The sequence below is a fragment of the Takifugu flavidus genome, chromosome 5, assembly GCF_003711565.1.
Source record: "Takifugu flavidus isolate HTHZ2018 chromosome 5, ASM371156v2, whole genome shotgun sequence".
Taxonomy (NCBI): Eukaryota; Metazoa; Chordata; class Actinopteri; order Tetraodontiformes; family Tetraodontidae; genus Takifugu; species Takifugu flavidus.
In genome coordinates this window covers 17,214,055-17,235,677 of record NC_079524.1, presented here as the reverse complement: position 1 = coordinate 17,235,677, position 21,623 = coordinate 17,214,055, and the positions used below count along the sequence as shown (strand labels likewise).

General features: G+C 46.7%; 1 protein-coding gene and 1 long non-coding RNA gene across 2 annotated transcripts in view; one reads left to right on the top strand and one right to left on the bottom strand.

The window, feature by feature from the left end:
* Window positions 1-21,623, top strand: part of LOC130525977 (uncharacterized) — a 242,442-nt gene that overhangs the window by 38,276 nt on the left and 182,543 nt on the right. The window contains 2 exon segments of the mRNA XM_057033300.1: window positions 1,393-1,566; window positions 3,394-3,567. Coding sequence (XP_056889280.1) covers window positions 1,393-1,566; window positions 3,394-3,567 — 348 coding nt within the window.
* Window positions 12,523-12,942, bottom strand: LOC130525983 (uncharacterized). The gene is made up of 2 exons (XR_008950629.1): window positions 12,783-12,942; window positions 12,523-12,557 (listed from the first exon to the last, which is right to left on the bottom strand). It is a non-coding gene; the product is annotated as an uncharacterized LOC130525983 (long non-coding RNA).

The window sequence follows — 21,623 nt, the reverse complement described above, 5'->3', positions numbered from 1 at the left end:
ATTCAAACAACAGAAAAACACATTTTAACTAATGACACGTGACTATTTTGCTTCATTTGTTCAACGTAAAAACAGCCGGCCTCGTTGGTTTAAATGGGTGTTTTAGGTCTTTGTGGCGGTTCCGTTTGGAGCCTTTATGTGACCCACAAAGTTGTTTGAGCCTTTCCTCACCCGTTAGGTGGCAACTTCATCACTAGCAACAAAAGGTGCAGTGAAAATGATTTGAAGGAAACAGGCAGATATAACAGAAGCTGAGGGCAATCGATGCAACCAGAGACTCTGATGTCATCGATCGGATCGCTGAATTAAGACTTGACGCACCATCGTACAAATTGGATGAAATGCAAAATATCCAAAGAGCCGATAGACAGATAAAAGATGCACGTTTCTTTAAACCATTTGCTATAATCATTTTAAATATTGAGTAATTATGAGCTGTTCTAAAATAAGACAAATGTTGAGAATAATTCAGTTGCATTTCAGATCTGATGGTCGTTCAAACTGTTGCTCTACGGTGTTGAATTTAGCTTTTCCAGGAAATGAGCTACATTTGTGTTGAGGTAGATTCTCAGATAAGTTGATTAGAAATCCCAAAGTTTGACTCACTATTTTTGTTTCATACACAACAGACTGTCTGGTCGTGTTCTTTCAACAAGTCATTGGGAAGTTGTGGCCTCAGCAATGACGTCAAACCCTTCTCATCTACGGGAGCTGAGCTTAAGCAAGAACAAAAGCCTGACAGATGCCGACGTAAAGTTACTGTCTTCTGCAATGATGCATCCAAACTGCAGACTGGAGACGCTCGGGTCAGGAGGCCTCTGTTGGTCTTTTCTAAATTTCTTTACATTTTCTGCTTTTCTCTTCATTTTCATATTTAGAAATGTGTTTTTATTTGCCCCATTTATTCCTTATCCAGGCTGTGGGGCTGCAATTCATCAGAGATCAGCTGTGACTCTCTGGCCTCGGCGCTGAGGTCCAATCCCTCCCATCTGAGGGTTCTGGACCTGAGTGAGAACCAGTTGAAGGATCCAGGAGTGAAGCAGCTCTGTGGTTTTCTCCAGGATCCTCTCTGTGAGCTGGAGACTCTCAGGTCAGCTTCCTTTTATCTTCGACATAACAACTAAACAATAAAAGGCTTCAAGATAAACTACACTGACTTTTGAAGAAGAGAAGTTTAGTATGAATTTAAATGAGCCATTGAAAGTCAATTTTATAGATACTTTTTAACTATGTTGTTGCTGTAATATCCCAGTTTATCAGTGGGGGCCAGAGCTCTCCTGACTCCAAGGGCCCTGATTGAATAATGAAATAAAATGAAATAATGATTTTGAGCAAGTGTAATATGACTTTTCCTACAATAGAGATCATTTCTTGCCATGATTCCTTATCCAGACTGAGCAGCTGCAGTTTATCAGAGATCAGCTGTGACTCTCTGGCCTCGGCGCTGAGGTCCAATCCCTCCCATCTGAGAGAACTGGACCTGAGTTGGAACCAGCTGAAGGATCCAGGAGTTAAGCTGCTCTGTGGTTTTCTCCAGGATCCTCTCTGTAAGATGGAGACTCTCAGGTCAGTCAGAGATGATCCAGTACTTTCCAGATGTAACTAGTTAGACAATAAATGTTTACATGTGTGATCTTTGTTATAAACGTAGTGTTACAGTTCTCAGAAAAAAGACCACACAGGACAGATTTGCAGTATTAAATTGGTTGTGGAAATCTGCCCCATGTGAGGATGGTCATCAATGACTAGAAAGGAAGTATCAGTTGTAGATTTGTCTTGTTTTATTTTAGGCTGGCCACAAAACCGCCCAAACATTCAGACCAATCAAAAATGGTTCTTCCTGTCTTTTAAAGATCAGAAGGAAAACTAGAAAACCCAAAAAGAAAGCTGCTGCAGTGTGCCATGCCCCTTCTCTACTGAGAAAAGCCATCCCAAAAAAGAGAAAAGCCCAAGTGTGAAGTGAGCCCCCTGTTAAACCTTGGTACCGAAAGCCTGCAGTCATTCTCATCTGAGGTGGCTTCATTCCAGCCAGAAGCCCAAACCTGCCTCCCTCTTAAAGGGGCAGCAGGTCAGTCCAACCACAGAAACCTTCATGAAGATCTGAAGCTTTCAGCATCCACAATTGTTGCACCTCACTTCCATTGGAGTCCAAATCAGAAGTCAACAAGTTGATTCTACACCGATTCTACACAATGCAACCATTTTAAAAAGGTTTCCATCCATAAGTTTTCACGAATATTTAGATAAATCTGTTTCTTCATCGCCTCCTTCTTTTGTAATGGTCATTAAAGAAAATGACCTTATTTGAGTTTTTCTCCTCACAAATATGACTTTCTATGAACGATGCAATAAATGCAGCTTGCAATCTAAGACAATATGGAAGTATGTGTATATAATAGTAGTGGAAGCAGCTCATAAAATAATACATTTGCTCTTCTCATCGAATCTCTCTATGTTATTAAAGAAAAACCTGCTCTTAGTCAACAACATCTAAGACATCAACAAAAATCCTAATTTTCTATAATCTAATATAAAACAGTAGAGAAGACTCTTTCTGCAGAGACACTGGTGGCAGGAATGCAGAAGTATCACTTGCTCAACTTGGAAGGTGGAGCAGAAACCACCAGCTGAGAAGGTCCTCAGTGAGAGGAAGTGGTGGAGAACCATGAAACTTGCTAAGCTCCACCTCAGCTCCAGAGACGGGCTGAGCTGGAGCTGTGGCACCAGGTATCGCCCAGAAGAGCCTCCAACAAACAAGCTCTTGTCTTGGGAGGAGAGGGCTTTGAATCTCAGCTCAGTGTGCTTGTCTCTAGTAGGTGGCAGCTGCAGCTTTTCCTGAGGTCCTTGTTGATGCCCTGAGGGGAATTGATGCTCCTGCAATGTTTTCTGGCAGCATTGAGCTTGCAGTGGGGCAATCAAACACACTGTGGGGGGGCTCTCTTTCCTTCTCTCATCTGGAGAACAAGTGACACCAGCTGCCAATCATTGTTGGAGAAATGTGCAGTCAGGGGAACGATGCGTCCAGACTATAGCCACCCTTCCAGCATCCAGCAGTGTCTAAAACCTTTGATTTGGTTTCACCAGAGAGTGTAGGGATTGCAGGGTCGCTGCAGCATCGCCCACAAGCTGTCAGGAGTGGGTCGCTTTGTCCCAACTCCTGACAAGAGTTGAGTGCTATTGAGAAATGTGGTCTCACAAACTTGGAAGGTATTTTGACCCACACACACTTTACATACGCTGTAGATCTTGTCCAACCGCCCTGAAAGAACCCAAAATAGGAACATACGGCAGATAAGCCGGTGCAGGACCAGAGGTTTGTTGCTTGTAAGCTGTGTTTTGCTCTGGTACATGTTGATTTTTATTTGTCTTCTCTCGAAATAATTGTTATTTTAGACTAAGTCGCTGCAGTTTATCAGAGACCAGCTGTGATTCTGTGGCCTCAGCTCTGAAGTCCAACCTCTCCCATCTGAGGGTTCTGGACCTGAGCTTCAACACGTTGAAGGATTCAGGAGTGAAGCGGCTCTGTTCTGGACTGGAGAGTCCAAACTGTAAACTGGAGAGGCTCAGGTCAGTCTTCATTTTTCTACCTATATACCAGCTGCTAAGATGGTGAAGTGAGGCTGTTCTCAACACTGCTGTGATGCACCACATTAAAAAAATTCCTTGGAATATCGTGAATTCAGGTCTGACCCAACTAAGAACTAACGTAGGTTTAGTACTGACGCAGATAACATGCAGACCTGCACCGTATAACCTCATCCTGCATTTTTCAGATTGATTAAGTGCAGCTTATCAGAGATCAGCTGTGGCTCTCTGGCCTCTGCGCTGAGGTCCAATCCCTCCCATCTCAGAGAACTGGACCTGAGACAGAACCAGCTGCAGGGTTCAGGAGTGAAGCTGCTGTCTGATCTCGTAGAGAATCCACACTATGGGCTGAAGACATTGAGTCATGGCTGGTGGTAGCCAGTCAACTCCCGCTCATCTGCTGCATCACTCACTGACCACTGGTGAAGAACATCTGTGGAAACATCTGCCGTCTACTCCCTCCATAGATGAAAAATTCTGTTTTTAAAAAGCGCTGGTGGACTTTCAGGAGATCAGTCGATGGCCGACAAAGCAGAAGCAGCTTCGCCTTGAAGTTAAATTAGTTCCTGGTATCACACAATGCATCTTTATAAAGTTCTAAATGGCTCCTCGGCCACTCTTATAAGCATGGAAACATTCTCTTAATTGTCTCTTCAAATGTCTGTATTATACGTTACTATTTTACATCATGCCTTCAGAACCTTTAGGGTTTAGTATTTACTGTCTCTGTGACATGGAGCATTGGAATATTTCAGCTGCAGCCAGCAAAAACCCATCAGAATGACGGCTATCGGTGGGAACCGCAGGTCATTTGACTTTAGTCAGTCTGTTCAATGTTATAGGATTTATTGCAATCTAATATAAACTATGAATAAATGTGGTAAATAGGAAATAAAAAGAAGCAAAATGACCAAATAAAACTCCCATGAATACTGTAAATTTAAAGATGTCAAGAATGGAATATCAGCTTAAATGTAATCAAACATAAAGTGAAAAGGCCTCCTTTAAGTTTACTGCAAAAATAAACACTAAATCAAGAGCGACACGCCCCAAAAATGTCTCATTCTCTCTTCTGTCTCCACTCATTCTTTTATATTCTCTTAAGATAATGGGGACGGGGTCGTGTGATAACAAAACAACCTAATTGGGGACTATATTTTTGTTGCAAGAACTTTGGCTCTTCAGAAGTTTCTATGTTGCTTCCACAGATTGTGCATCCACTAGAAACTCTGTTTTTGAGGAACTACCAGGAGTGGCTGGAGTGGAGGCCAATGACGCTATAGCTACATATAGGTACATATAGATCACCGTTATCCTCAACCCAAAAGACCACCAGTTGGCACAGCAATACTAAAGATAGGAGGTTGTGGTCGTTGCGCAGACGCGGAGTGATATCATGCACAAACGTGCCCTATGTTCTATATACCGTATGTTCGCGACCAAAGGGCGCACCGTATTAAAAGGTGCAGCCTCAGTTACGGGTGCTATTTCTGTATTTAACACATACATCAGGCGCTCCGGATTATAGGGCGCGGGCATGGTAAAACATACCGCTACCATAGCTTAAAACATGCATGCTAGCGCGTATTTAGCAATTTTGCAAAAGCCGGCAAGTCGAACAACCGACAACAATGTTTCCAAAATTAAAATTTTCGTATTTTTCGTATTTTGTTATTAAGCCCCGGAGGGCTGAAGCAGGACCGCTGTTAAAAATGTATCAGTCCGCGCTTCCAGTTCTGGTGCAACGTCCAGTTCTAAATGTATGAATCCGCGTATTGACGTTTCAACCGTCCCATCAGTAAACGGAGAGATTTGGATATAGTCCCCCTGAGGTGGTGTTTTTAGAGCAGTTCTTAACAACTTTCTCTTTGCCTGATAAGAGGTCCAAACATTATTTCACTTCCCTATAAAATTTGCCATTCAAGATCAGATACCAGCAGGTATAATTCATCCTCTAAATTTTCACAATTTCTTATTCTGTCAGGCTGTTTTTAAACCTTTGGCAACATCAAATAAAGTACTCAACTGGTATTATGTCAGGCTGGTTTACATCCCATTAAAGAAGCCAGCAGAAATAAAGCACAACAGTTACACAGACTACGCAAAATAATATAGAGGATATAAAAAACAGTGCTGAGATGGGTTTGTGTCACTTTAGTAAAATCAAAGCATTTTTCTTTATGTGCCAGCAATGAACACAATCTAAGAAGTCTTTGACACTAAACATATGGAGCTCCTATAGAACAAACTAAAGATTTGTTGTTATTACGATAAAGAAATGCAACATTTCCCCAGAGAAACATGGCGATGGAAAAAGCCCTGGCTGTGTGCAACCTTAAAAGAAGACATCTATGTATGACCAGCAGGAAAACCTATCCTACCAAAAATCTGTATAAATGGGCCGCTATATTGAGCCATGGTGTAACACATGTCTCAACAGGAGGGACGGTAGGACAGATACAGCAGCATTATACAACCTATGGCTTTACCGTATTGGCCCGAATATAAGACGGTGTTTTTTGCATTGAAATAAGACTGAAAAAGTGGGGGTCGTCTTACATTCGGGGTCTAGACATTATACCCATTCACAACGCTAGATGGCGCCAGATATCTTTGCTGTTGTTTATGATCTTCACCACTGGAGTCATCACGTGCGAATGCTGAACTTAACTCCCCAGGCCAAAGCGAACCCCTGTCACGAAGAATAAAAATAAAAATAGCGGTAGCACGAAGAAGAAAAATAAAAAATAGCGGTAAGAAAGAAAACAGAAGAAAATAAGAGAAGAGATAACAGAAAATAGAGAAACGTAGCGACAATCTGGAGAAGTGGGTCGAAGATCGGCCAGGTTAACCGGCAGCTGAGGAGAAGTTATGATGCAAACTTCAAGATGATGGTGATAAATGAGGCGGAGTCTTCAAACAATTGCAAAGCGGCTGTGAAATATGGTGTCACGGAGTGTAATGTACGGAGATGGAGAGCTCAAAAAGATGGCCTAAAAAATGCTCACAGTCAGAGAAAAGCTTTCCGTGGTCCTCAGAGCAGCCGCTTCCAAGAGCTCGACAGGAGGGTGTGCGCGTACGTGGACGAGAAACGAAAGGACGGGACGCCCATCAGCAGAGCTGTCATTCAGCTCAAGGCCGTGGAAATAGCCAAAGAGCTAAACATACCCACGGCTGAGTTCAGAGCGAGCCTCGGCTGGTGGAAAAGAATGACGCGGCGTAACGGACTAACGCTGCGACGCAGAACAAGTCTAGCCCAGCACCTGCCCTCTGACTCTGGAGAGCTGTTGTCTCCTCTCAGCGCTATGTGATCAACTTAAGGAAAATCCAAGGTAGTTTTCTCTGTCAACTGGACTGGGTTTCTTCTCTTGAAGACGTTTCGCCTTCTATCCAGAAGGCTTCTTCAGTTCTGAAATCGCTGGGGAGAGAGCTTGAAAATATATAGCCCCTGTGGACCATTGGCATGCTAATGATCCGGGTGGTCACCTGAGAGTCGTTAGCAGGGTCGTTGGTCGGGTCGTTGGTCGGTCGTTCACCTAGTTTCTGTTGAGGTGTCTCCCCTTTGTCTGCTGGGTCACATGGTGATGAGTCACTGGGTCTCCTGGAATGGTGTGAATGTTTGTTTTGCTGTTGGAAAGAGTGGAGGACTGCATTGTATGTGGGTGATAGGAAGTGCCTCAGGCCACCACCTCTGTTCAAGGATGGTTTCTCCAATTTAACATGATAGCTTCCTTAACCCCCCTTTCAAACCAGCGGTCTTCTCTGGCCAGTATCCTTACTTGGCTGTCCTCGAAGGAGTGCCCAATCTCCTTTAAGTGTAAGTGGACTGCTGAATCCTGACCCGAAGAGGTGGCACGTCTGTGTTGTGCCATTCTTCTGTGGAGAGGTTGTTTGGTTTCCCCAATGTACAGTTCCTTGCATTCCTCCTGGCACTGTACAGCATAAACAACATTACTTTGTTTGGGTCTTGGTGTCTTGTCCTTTGGGTGTACTAACCTCTGTCTGAGAGTGTTGCTGGGTTTGAAATGAACCGGTATGTCGTGTTTCTGGAAGATCCTCCTAAACTTCTCCGAGACTCCAGACAGGTAGGGGATGGAAACGCTGCGGCGTTTGTTTCCAGGAGGAGTTCTTTTAATCTGTCTGCTATGGAAGAATGTGCTGTGTGCGAGCTAAGCTAATCAAATCAGTGAAGGCCTACGTATAATCTCACCATTATGACTCACAGTCTTTTGCTTTGATTGGGACCTGCTATCTTGTGTCCCCCCCCCTTAGACACATTTGACTTCTGTAACTAGGGACCTCCTAATCTCAATAAAAGAAGGATGGCGGGAGGTGTGCGTCAGAACGAGTTGGAGATCTGGAACTGAGCACATCTCTCCGTTCTCCTTGCAAGTAAAATTCAAAACTGTTGTCTTTGCCTCATTTGTGTTTCTCGTGTTTCAGGTCGTTTGAAGCTAACACGACCAGGACCAGGACCAGGCTCAGGACAGGAAGAGCAGAAACTGGGTTGAAGTTCCTCCTCTCACCACTGGGGGGCAGTGGTGTCAAGCGGCAGGACGTCTGAGGGCCGCGCGTGAGCGGGACAATCGCGAATTCTTCATCTGGATCGTTGTTGGGATGCGACTCCGATCAAACCCTAAATAATAAAGCACGTGGCGAAGCGGTCGCCATGGAGACGCTCTGCTGAGAGTGTTGAAGTCAAGACCAAAGTTCCCCCCTCAAAGAGGTGATTCGCCTGTGGGGGGGACACACGCTGCCTGGGTGTGTGTGTGTTGTGTGTGTGTGTGTGGAGGGGGGGGGGGGGGGGGGGGGGGGGGGGGTCCATCTGCTGCGCCTGGACCTTTGATGGAGGCGCGAGCAACTGTGCAGCGATCCACGTCACCTTTAGGCCCTCTGTTGCCCCCTGGCGGTGACGAACGGAACCGCAGCCTGGTTTGACCTCCTCACTCTTTCTTCTGTCTCTCTTCTAGAAAGTGAGTGTCCATGAGAAGACTCTGCTTGGATGTTATTCCGAGATGTTATTCCGAGATGTTATTCCCGTATTGTGTCCCCTCCTTCCCCCCTGTAGCAACACTGTGCCTGGAGGACCACCGCCATCTGGTCCCGTCCTCAGCCCCTTCTGTCGCTCCAATGCTGCGCGAGCGCCGACAGGAGACCTTCCGGGAGCCAGAAGACGGCTGGTGGCGCCGGGGGGGGACGTGTCCCTAATCTCGTGATTATGGGTTCTGATGGGCTCTAGTGAGGATATCGGATCCTTTACTGCCAGAGCTGCGGCAGGATTGTCAGGCCAAGAAAGGTCCTCCCCCCTCATAGTCAACAGGGGACCAGTGGGGGACCAGTGGGGGACCAGTGGGGGACCAACGGGAGACCAATGGGGGACCAACGGCGGACCAGTAGGGGACCAACCGGGGACCAACGGGGGACCAACGACGGACCAGTAGGGGACCAACGGGGGACCTACGGGGGACCAATGGGGGACCAACGGGCTCCTGTGGGCCGCTGAGATGGGGGCCAGGCGGTTGTGGTCGCTGCTACCCAGGCGCCCCACCAATTGTAGCGTTCAGTAAAATATAATCGACTTTCAAGAAACACCAGCGACCCCCCCACAACCCCCCCCCCCTTCTTTAACAATAAAAACAGCCCCAAACTAAAAGCTCTTTCCAATGTGTTTTACCCCAGAGAGGAGCAGGAAGGGCAGATTACACTAGAGGCTAGCGTACACCTGCGTGCACCTGCGTGCACCTGATCAGCTCTCCTCTGGTGAACGTTCTCCCTTCAGACGCACCCATTTGGACTCACCAGCACAAACTTAATAAATTTAAGATGGATGTACAGTTGGATGATGGATGGATGTACAGTTGGATGATGGATGGATGGATGTACAGTTGGATGATGGATGGATGGATGTACAGTTGGATGATGGATGGATGCACCATTGGATGATGGATGGATGTACAGTTGGATGATGGATGGATGCACCATTGGATGATGGATGGATGGATGTACAGTTGGATGATGGATGGATGGAAGTACAGTTGGATGATGGATGGATGCACCATTGGATGATGGATGGATGCACCGTTGGATGGAGTCTCTGATGAGCCATCTCGTCCCATGACGTTGTTGTCCTGCTGCGCACATGCTCACTGCTAAAATTAGCATTGGTGACACGTTAGCATTGGTGCCTCATTAGCATTGTGCCATGTTAGCATTGGTGCCTCATTAGCATTGGTGCCACGTTAGCATTGGTGCCTCATTAGCATTGTGCCACGTTAGCATTGGTGCCTCATTAGCATTGGTGCCACGTTAGCATTGGTGCCACATTAGCATTGGTGCTACCCACTTAGCATTTGGCATCTCCTTGTGTTACAAGATGTACGATAAAAGAAGCAGTTAGTTTTCCTTCAAATCCACCCAGAGACGCTCGGGAGGACCAAACTCCTGCCTCTGAGCGTCTCCTGTCCTGCAGGAATTCCCGAGGCCGAGGGAAAACGCGCATGTGACAAACAGGAAGTTGGTTGGGAAGTTTGTCCACAAAGCTCGGAAACGAGCTCTTCCAGTGGTCGGGGCCAGAGGTGTGAAGCACCCACCACTGAGGAACGTCGGACTGTTGGTGAGGACGGGAATCATAAAGAAACTGGGATTGTTTTGGAGTTTCTAGGCTGGAATATTGATGCTTCTAACTTCAGACTTACCTGAGCAGCCCTCAGAGGCTACATTAGCATCATTAGCGTCATTAGCTCCCTGTTGAAAGCTACAGTCGTTTGAATTCATCCCACTGAACATTTCACGTCATTTATTTCCTGCTTATCTGGCTGCCAAAAAACAAGAATTCCTGATGGTTCCGTCACAGATGAGGAGGGGATCCGGATCGGCCCAGAGACACAAAACTGCTGGGCCGATTCTGGCAGAAGCTTCTTCAGATCAGCTGTAGCCGCTGGCTAACAACGTGCTGGAGACCATGTTGAGAGGCTTGCCCTACATATGCTAGCATAGCATAGCATAGCATAGCAACATGTTCTAATGAACTCTGGAGCTGCTGGAACCATTAGGAACCAGTGCTGAGGGGGCCATGCTGCCCGGTGCTGGTGATACAGAACCCTTAGCAAACAGGTGATCCACAAAGAGGTGTGGGGCCAGTTCATGGGGCCCCACCTCCACCTGTCAGGTGACAACCACGGTGGGGTTTAGCTGAAACCAGCTAACCAGCTCAGCTCCTGCCCAGGCTGGCAGGGAGGCGTGAAGATTGGTGTATTTGCTACACGAAGCAGGAGGATCACGTTAGCAGGCTAGCATTAGCATTTAGCTGTAAACATGATTCAGCTGAAGGCACTTAGTCTCATTAAAGTCTTCCTAAACTTCACCGTCTTCATTATACTTTTGAATAAAATTAATCATCTAATCTAAAAAGCTCTGAAATATTAATGCTGCCTTGCTAATTCTGCTTTGGACTCTGAATCCTGAGCAAAGCGTTTAGAGACACGAGATGTTGGATTTTGGTCTCTGATATGAAACATTCTGACTTGAAACTTTATTATTCTGGACAGATTCATATTTTATTTAAGAAAAGAACAATTGAGTTGAGGGGGGGGGGCTGCTGTCACAGGATGTTAGCCACTATGGCAGGTGCCGCTCGGCCTCTCTGTGTCATTACACACCTTTAAAGCGTACCTTAACTTTGATCTTTTGACTTTGTCTTTGATCTTTTAACCTTTCTGTTGATCTTTTTCTTTGACATTTTGACCTTTTCTTTGATTTTTTGACCTTTCTGTCGATCTTTTGACCTTTCTGTTGATCTTTTGACCTTTCTGTTGATCTTTTGACCTTTGCTTTGATCTTTTTTTAAAATCTGCTCTGATATTTTGACCCTGCCTTTAATAGTGTGACCTCTGCTTTAATCTTTTGACCTTTCCTTTGATCTTTTGACCTTTTCTTCCACTCTTGCTGAGCATCATCAGTGAAAACATCGAGGTTGTGGCCTCACTGTGGTCCTTTCTGTGGGTTTGCAGCTTCTTCTGTGTTCAGAAGAATTCTGGCATCGGTGCTTCAGAAATGATTGTGTGAAACTCCCATCTCAGCTTCTACTGCACAAACTGTCGGAGGACGAAGGGGACCAGCGCGTTGCTGCCACCCAGATTAGCTTTAGCACTTCCTGGGCTGCAGAGCCAGACGGAGGCTGCTCACCTGTGCTGGAGGTGATGATGGGCTCCATCAGGTGTGATGACAGGTTGTCAGGAGCGCTACATGTGCTCTATGGACTCTGAGTCCACCTGCAGAACCTGCAGAACTGGATCATCACCAGTCACAAACGCCCTCTGTGTGCTGTCTGTGGCAGTGATGCATGTTTGAACAATGTGAAGCACCTGTGCACCTCAGACGTGCATTTTATTCATCAGCAGCCGGCGTGAGTGTTGCTAATTAAACTATCTTTATTCAAATAAGCTCACGTTAGCTGTCACTGCTAACGTCAGGAGAGCGTTATTGGTGCGAGGGAGTTGTGTGGTGCTGTTGTGCGTTGTGTTTGTGCTGGGCAGCAGGGTTAGCAGCACAATTATGCTGCTGCTGTTGCTGCTACATTGTTATACTGGGAGAAAGGGAGGGAGTATAAAGGTACATTGAAGACGGTTTTGATTCCTTTCCTCCCTCCTCCCTTACTGGCTTCTCCTCACCCATCTTGGCCCTTCCCTCCCCTCTCTTACCTCTCCCTTTCCTTTTGGCCCCTCCCCATCCTCTCTTGGCCACTCCCTCTCCCCATCTTGGCCCCTCCCTCCTATCATTGGCTCCTTATCTCTATGCTGAGGGCTGGGGGGCGTGTTCCTCTGGAATAAATACAACTCTGGTTAAAAAGGAGATTTGGGGGTCTCCAGGAATTTAGCTGGTTTAGAGCGGCAAGATGTGGGATGTTGGTGTCCAAATTAAAGAACACGAATACAGATGTCCAGGTTATGGATTATGATTTATTCTGCTGTGGTCTGCAACAACAACACAACGAATATCCATCAGCACAGCAAACACACATCAAATACACAAACACAATCAAATGAACAACACCGCAAATGAAGCAGTACAGTTCAATTCTCATTTATCCCACAACAAATCACCTAACACGAGACATTTAGATATTATTATTAGCTTGAACACACATTAACGCAACATAAAGTTAGCTTATGTACAACTATGCACTGCCAACTCCTTACCTTATGGCATTCACACACAGCAATAAACCACAGGAGCACAGGCAAATGAAGAAAAATAGGCAGAAAAGGTGAAATTATCTCAGCGTAGCTGCATCTGAATGGACACGCACTCTCTACAGTTGCATCGGGTGTGAACAATTAACTAATTAAAGTACCGCATGCCCAGTAAGGATGGGCAGATCGATCCCGTGGTATCGATATATCGATACTCACAAGCTACTCATTTGGTATCGATGTTCTTTTATAAATATCGATACTAACTAAAAAAAAAAAATTGGGGGTGTATGCATCACTTTCCGCCGTTTTAGATTAGTTACTTAAATTAATATGTGCCAAGACACCCCTATACCTGGCGGCGTATTGAGCTGGCCCATGTCACGTGACAGGAGATAGGGAATGAGCATCAACCTGCAACATAGCCTGCGCCGAGCCCACAGTCAGCAAAAGGCAGAGCCGGAGAAAATAATCAGCCAGAGACGCAATCGTGTTAAAGCAGAAAATGTGAATATGATACGATTTCTGAACAGCAATCTGAGACTTCAGTAAAGTGTGATAACATACCTCAAGTGCACTAAAGGTGTGATGGTGTCAGACATTGTTCTAGTTATTTTTTTATGGAACAACTGTCTTATGCAGGTTTAAAGGATAAGGAAATCCTACTAATCAATTGACCATAATAAATTGTATATAAATGGTCTGTATTTGTCTTAAATGTAATAATATTTTGACTGACAAAAATTGCCAGTAAGAAATGAACGGTATCGGTATCGGGATCGATATCGATGAAAATACAAGAAAAAGTATCGGTATCGTATCGAATCCCAAAAGTGTGGTATCGCCCATCCTTAATGCCCAGACGGCAGTGGTGCGTTTAAGAGCGTCGGACATCAGTGTTGCATTCGAGAGCATCGGAAATATGAAACTTCAAGGAAAAACTAAATAACGATGAATAAACATACTACTTAGATAAACTCTAACAGTATACAATAATATAAACAGTGTGGGCTTTCGAACACTGGTAATTCCTCCTGATTAATCTCATATCTGGAGCTCTGGAGTACCAGGAGCCTTTGAGACCTTTCTGAAAGATAAGGGAAGGAGCAGAATGTTATCATGAATGTTTCATCATTGAATCATGTTTCTGCGGGGGTGGGTGGGGGGGCAGGTGGGCCGCGTGTTCCTGAATGCCTCGTCCAACTGGAAAACTAGAATTACCGTTATTCCCCTCAACATTTATCCCAGATCTTCCTGCTGTTGTGTGGAATGAAAGACCAGAAGGTGTCCTTGTCTCCTTCTCTGTGTCGGGTTCTGCTGGACCCGGTCTGGTCCTGCCGCCTCCTGCTCCGGGTGGGCGAGCCCTCCCGCCGGCCCCGCGCCCCTCCCCCGGTTCTGCTTTATTGGATATTGCGGCCGGGGTTTGTGCATGTTCTCAGGAGACTCGTGATGCTTGGAGAGTCCCGCGGAGCGCCGGTGGGTTCTGCAGCGAGGGGGGGGGGGGGGGGGGGGGGGGGGGGGGGGTTGTGGAGGCATCAATAATCCACGGCCTCTTTGCCAGGGAAACAGGAAGTGAAGGTAAAGGAAAGTGAGACCTGCACGGCGCACCTGATCCACCTCCCTACCCACCCCCCCATCAGCAGGAGGGTCCCCCCCCCCCCCATGAGCCTGGTCCTGCTCAAGGTTTCTTCCTGTTAAAGGGGAGATTTTCCTGTTGATTGTTAGGGATCAGGCCCTGGGATTCTGCATAGCACCAAGTTTGACTACAACAGACATTACAAATAAAGATGATTTGATTTGATTTAAAAATAAAAGAACTGCACCTGAAAATGAAGCAGAAGCAATAAAAACCCAACACCAGCGAAGCTTTCGAAGAATCTCAGATATTGATGAAACATTCTGGAAATCATGATGGAGAGATATTTTTCTCACGGCTCAAATTCCACAGCTATTAAGTGATTAAATGGATTTAATGGTGATATTCTGGAGTCCACAATTTCAGGTGAAGTTACACTGGGGAACAATTTGAAAATATCCTGTTGAAATTATTCTAAATTATTCTGATTAAAAATAAAATTGGCACGCTGATTCCAAAATCACAGTCATTTTCCCCCCAGCCCGTCAAGTTTTGAAAGCTTCTCCTCCAGAGAAGCTAATTTCCCCTAATGAGCTGGAGTCAGACTGGCCAGCTGATGACAACTGGATCAGCTCCGTTGGTGCCGTCACCATTAAGAGGTGTGTGCAGCCCCCAAAAGGTCAGTACTGTCAATATCCTATAGGGGACACTTTGAACCAGAGGGGATCCTATAGATCAAAAAGTTGACCCAGTTTGATTCCGCACCCAAAAACGAACATCTGTCAGACGAACTCCAGTTGTTTCCCAGTATTTCAGTTAAAACGTGGACCAAATTGTTCTGAAGAGAGGCGCCTGTGCTGGATATGACGCGATCCAACCACAAACACGGGACGAAGAGGAAGAAGAAGCGAAAGTGAAAGTTCTCAACTTCGGGCTCCATCTTGAGTGACCGAGCCCTGATGGAAAACCTCTAATATTCAGGTAGCATTTGGTTCTTTCACTGCTGTCGTCTCGAATCAATGTTCCGCTGCGAGATGCGGCTTAATAAGCTGCGTGTGCGCAATGAGCGTGCGCGTGTTTCGGACGCACATTGCGGCTGGTCGACGGGAATGTTGTGACGGATGATCAAACTTTGTCCCTCCACCAGGGGGACAATCAATCCTTGATTTAAAAAAGGAGAGTATGTAAAGAGGGAGAGATCAAGGCATTCCATTTTATTGTTTTAACAACTGGTTCTTTGTGGAATATGAATTTGTTATTGTGGATTTATGAAATGTGTTCTGTTTTGAATGAAGCAGTCAAGAAAACGAAAGGAAACCTAAACCCATGGTACAGTGCTGTACGTTTTATTGGAGATGCTAATTTCCCTGATGGACACCCCCTAAAGGGATCAATCAATCAATCAATCAATCCAGCAGCGCGGCGTCTTCCCCTCTGGACTGCATGAACTCTTTTATTTCACTCAAAAGGGACAAAAAAGGAAGCAGAATCCGTCCCCTGCTGAGCCATCGGATTTCTGTGTGTAGGAGCAGGTCACCATATTCAGTTGGCAGCTCCTCCAACAGAACCTTGAATGTTCTGAGCTGTTTGGCTCTGGAGCGGATGCTGTTTCTGATCTGCACCACAGGAGTCATCACGTGCTCAAAGCCCATCACTCTGGCACAGAGTGAGGCCTACAGACAGCAGGAGCCCCGTCTGTAGTGGGCCGCTCATAGCAGGAGCCCCGTCTGTAGTGGGCCGCTCATAGCGGGAGCCCCGTCTGTAGTGGGCCGCTCATAGCGGGAGCCCCGTCTGTAGTGGGCCGCTCATAGCGGGAGCCCCGTCTGTAGTGGCCGCTCATAGCGGGAGCCCCGTCTGTAGTCGGCCGCTCATAGCGGGAGCCCCGTCTGTAGTGAGCCGCTCACAGCGGGAGCCCCGTCTGTAGTGGGCCGCTCATAGCCCCGTCTGTAGTGAGCCGCTCACAGCGGGAGCCCCGTCTGCAGTGGGCCGCTCATAGCAGGAGCCCCGTCTGTAGGAGCCCCGTCTGTAGTGGGCCGCTCACAGCGGGAGCTCGTCTGTAGTGGGGCGCTCATAGCAGGAGCCCCGTCTGTAGGAGCCCCGTCTGTAGTGGGGCGCTCACAGCGGGAGCTCGTCTGTAGTGGGCCGCTCACAGCGGGAGCCCCGTCTGTAGTGGGGCGCTCACAGCGGGAGCCCCGTCTGTAGTGGGCCGCTCACAGCGGGAGCCCCGTCTGTAGTGGGGCGCTCATAGCAGGAGCCCCGTCTGTAGTGGGCCGCTCACAGCGGGAGCCCCGTCTGTAGTGGGGCGCTCACAGCGGGAGCCCCGTCTGTAGTGGGCCGCTCACAGCGGGAGCCCCGTCTGTAGTGGGGCGCTCATAGCAGGAGCCCCGTCTGTAGTGGGCCGCTCACAGCGGGAGCCCCGTCTGTAGTGGGCCGCTCACAGCGGGAGCTCGTCTGTAGTGGGCCGCTCATAGCGGGAGCCCCGTCTGTAGTGGGCCGCTCACAGCGGGAGCTCGTCTGTAGTGGGCCGCTCATAGCGGGAGCCCCGTCTGTAGTCACTGATACCAGCTTTTCCAGCGGCACTTTTTTCTCCACCAAAAACTCCTTCACATCGTTATATATGTCAACTCCCCTCGTTATATGTGTCAACTCCCCTCGTTATATGTGTCAACTCCCCTCGTTATATGTGTCAACTCCCCCGTTATATATGTCAACTCCCCTCGTTATATGTGTCAACTCCCCTCGTTATATGTGTCAACTCCCCTCGTTATATGTGTCAACTCCCCTCGTTATATGTGTCAACTCCCCCGTTATATATGTCAACTCCCCTCGTTATATATGTCAACTCCCCCGTTATATGTGTCAACTCCCCTCGTTATATGTGTCAACTCCCCTCGTTATATGTGTCAACTCCCCTCGTAGTTGTCTTTAGGGGCAGTAGTGTGAGAAGTTCTTCTCTTGTGGAGAAAGAAAGTTTCCTGGTGAAAATGATCTGTCTTCTTTCTTTTTTCTGCCATCTTTTTATGGGTCAGTCTCCTCATTTTGGCTGCGCCCGTTCGGCTGTTTGGTCGTAGCGATCTGCGTAGATGCTACGTTTTGGTCATGCGCATCATACTGACCTTTGAACTATACTAGGTCATAGTTCATTTATATTAAACATTTTTCAAAGTTTTTTTAAATACAGTGATCCCTCGTTTATCGCGGGAGTTGCGTTCCAAAAATAACACGCGAAAAGTGAAATCCGTGAAGTAGTCAGCTTTTTTTTAAATTATTATTTTACAATGCAATACTGAACTATAGAATGAAACCAAAAATCAAAACCTGTTTTAAAGCCCAAAATTTGTTTAAAACAATAATTTTAATCTAGTAATACAAGGTTGGAAACATTCACTCGCGTATTTCCAGTCCCAGCTGTGCCTCTTCGTCCTGAGAACATTGTTATGGGTAGTTGTTGGCGCTCTTTCTTTTTCTGAGCAAGAAGATTTATATAAACGGATATGCCACCTTCAATTATATTTGAGAACTGCAATGAACGACTCGCAAAAGAAATCCGTGAAGCAGCGAAGCTGTGAAAGATGAAACGCGATTATAGCGAGGGATCACTGTATATTATTATTTCCAGTTTATGTGTAAGTGTGATTTAAACAAGAATAGCAAACAAAATAAATGAGATGCAGCTCATTGGTCAGTGGTGCTATTTCAGCTATTTTTAGAACAGGCCGATGGGCGACTCATGTGGTTCTGACGGGCGACCGGGTGCCCGCGGGCAACGTGTTGGTGACCCCTGGTCTAGTGAACCAAACTGAACCAACTGAAAACCTCACAAATATTTTACAATATGATCAGATAAATAAAGCAATAGTTTCTTATGGCTCTGTCAGTCATTTTTAATTTTCAAGAGGCACAAAAGACAAATTTGCTTTCTATAAAAATCCCCATAACATGAACATTAAATGAATGAAGCGGTATTATTCAAGGCACCATCAGTAGATTTTCTCATTTAGCAAAAGTGGGCTAAATTTACCTTTAACTTTTAAACTTGAGCTGAGTAATAATTGTAAATGTGTTATTGCAGCTTAATGTTCACTTGTTTGAGGCTGATACTTGGTGGTGTCTCATCTTTTGGACGAGTTCATCAATGTTGGGGGTCCGGCTCTGAGCTGAGGAACTCCTCACAATGAGTGAAGGTGTTCAGCAGGAAGTCCACTTCTGTGTGATGTTTTGTTCAGCTTCATCAAAGAAAGCAGTTGTTCCCGCAGGTCTGTGCTGCCAAACACAGGCAACGTTGGAGCAGCCTGGATGTGTGTCGGGGAGGAAACGGGCAAACTCCGCAGCACCCACTGCCCCATGTGTTGCCTTCAGGGCATCACTGCATTGGAGCTCAATCACCTCCATTTGGAGCTTTGGTGCTGAGCTTTCCACCTCAACCTCAAACGGACGGCTGAGCAGTTCAAACCTGCTTTTTGGTGCTTTTAAGTCAGTGACTCGGCGTGGGAAGTCAGCGGCGAGAACACTCATTTAATCAGCAAACTGTGCGCTCGGGAACACACTGGTAGAGAGCTTCTCTTTCAGGGTCTGGCAGCTGGGAAAGTGGCTCAAGTTTCCTTTGTGCATCTGTGCCTCCCACAGAGTGCGTTTGGTTCTAAAGGCCTTCACTGTACTGTACATATCAGAGGGGACACCACCCCGACCCTGCAGCTGCAGCTTCATTGCATTCAGATGACTCGGAATGTCCCACAGAAAAGCCGTTTCACACAAGAACCTTTGGTCTGGGAGCTGAGTCGTGTCTTTCCCTTTGCTGTCCAAGAACATCCGATCTCCTCAGGAAGCTGGAAACATCTTTGCAGCACCTTTCCCTGGCTTAGCCATCGCACCTCAGTGTGATGGGGCAAATCACCACGCTGCGTTTGCCACTGGCTCAGAAACGCCTTGAACTGGTGCTGAATTAAACCTTTGGCTCTGATAAAGTTCCCTGCGTGCGTGATGGTGAACATTCCATGTTCCATGTTCAGGGCTTCAGCACACAACGATTCCAGGTGTAGGATGCAATGATGAGCTGTCAGTTCAGCCGTAACGTTTTCCTCCTGCATCTTCTCCCGTATCTTGGCCACCAGTCCACTCCTGTGTCCACACATGGCAGGTGCTCCGTCTGTTGTCCAACCCACCAGTTTTTCCCGAGGCAGCTCCATCTCATTTCCACATCTTGACACCTCTTCATACAAATCCTGTCCTGTGGTTGTGCCGTGCACAGGACGTAACGCCTGAACTCCTCTGTCACGTTGAGGCTGGAGTCCCCTCTAATGTCGCTGCTCTCATCCACAGCCAGGGAAGATGCCATGCAATCTTTCCCCTTTTTCTCCAGCTGCTCTTTTAGATTGAGGGACAACAATGGTGTTTCTGCTCAGGCTCCCGTTTAAAAAGAGTTGCCTTTTGTCTGGGCAAACTTGCTCACAAACTTTAAGCATGCAGTGTTTGATGAAATCCCCCTCTGGAAATGGCCGGGCTGATTGAGCGATCTCTTCTGCCAGAATCAAACTGGCCTTGACAGCAGCCTCGCTTTGAGATTTGGCTTTTCTGAACAGAACCTGTCCAGATTTGAGGCCTGGTTTTAACTCCTCAACCTTCTGTAGCTTTTGTTCCATGTCCATATTCTTGTCTTGTGTTTAGCTTCATGATGCCGTCTCAGATGATATTCTTTCATTACCGCCACCCTTTCTCCACTCAGAAGACACCAGGTTTCCCAGCTGCCTCCGTGAACATGTGCTCCCACTCCCACCTTGTTTGAACCCCCGGTTCTCAGTGTCCACCTTCCGTTTTGCCATTTTATGGGTATCTGAAAGTTAACTTTTGCTGTTATGCTAATGACTACTGATAAATAATGAAATGAAGCCACCTCCTGCTCAGACTGTCACCGTTGCATTGTGGGAAATGTAGTATTGGCCTGTGTAAGACATCTGCGGCCTGTGGGCCGGTTAATAATAAATCATCCCGGGGGCCATAGAAAACCCTCGACCTTGACTCTGACTTATGAGCTTTAAATTATTTCTTTTGACTCCCATTTATTTGGCTGTTTGGATATCATCTTTGCTAGTGTGTGTGTGCGCGCACGCTCTATGGAACTGGCATAAAGGATGTTAAAATTAGTCTAAATTAGTCTAAATTAAATAAAAATTCATCCATTCATCATTCCCAACAGGCGGTGTTTGATTAGAAACTCTTTCTGAACTCTGGTGCTCTGAAACATCTCCACTTCCATTTTCAGCTGTTTTTATTCTCAATAACATCAAATCATCCATCCAAATCGTGGTCCTGTTGGACCACCAAAGGACAAACACTTTCCATTTAGCACGGACAAAAAACCCAAATCCTGTTTAGCAATGAAGCTGTGGGGAGAGTTTGAGGAGCGTTTTTGAGGAACACGCTGCCATATTGGGTCCAAGCTGCTGGGGTTTTTGTTGTTTCCAGGTGAATCGGTGGGCAGCGGCGTTACCGCCTGTCTCTGCCCCCCCCCCCTCTCTCCCCGTGGTCGTGGTCACGCCGGGCATCTTTACTGGTCCCGTTTTAAACAGGTTCTGTTGGGAACAGGTGTTCTCCAGAACTGTATTCAGGCTGCTGTGCTGAAGGGCTGTTTTCAGTAGCAATAGAGCCAGAGTGTGCCTGCTCCATATGAACCCCCCCAGGCCGTGCTTTCCTCCTGGCTGAGCCATAATCAGCTCTGGATGGACTGGTTCACGCTTGGACTGAGTCAAGATTTGATAGCTTGACTGATTCTTACAGTTTTTGATCAAACCCCCATCTGCTGATTCCAGGAGATCTTTAAAGGATCTCAGAGCTTCAGATTTATGAAGCCTGCTCAGCCCCTGGCAGCGCTGATGAAACCATTTCATTCCTTCAAAAAAGCAGAACATGAAGCTCCAGAAAAGGTTTTTGGATCAAGTTTCCAGCAGAACGAGGACAAGTGGGTAAAAGCGCCACTTTAAAGCCTCCAGGCCTCAGGAAACATCCACCTTTAGGATGCCTGACTTTAGAGGATCATCGGTTCGCTCCGAGCACAAGAACAAACATGTTTAACCTCAGTCCAAGAACATCTGACCTGAAATGATCAAGAAGCTTCAGCGTAAAAAGATGGTGGAGAGAAAGCTGCTGGGAGGTTCTCAGAAGAGAAGTGGCATTAAAGCCAGCTGGAAGAGTCCAGCCTGCTTCCTGCTCCTCCAAACAGGCGTCTCCACACCAACACTGAGGAACACGGGCTTCTGTTCTTCCTTCTTCTCTTC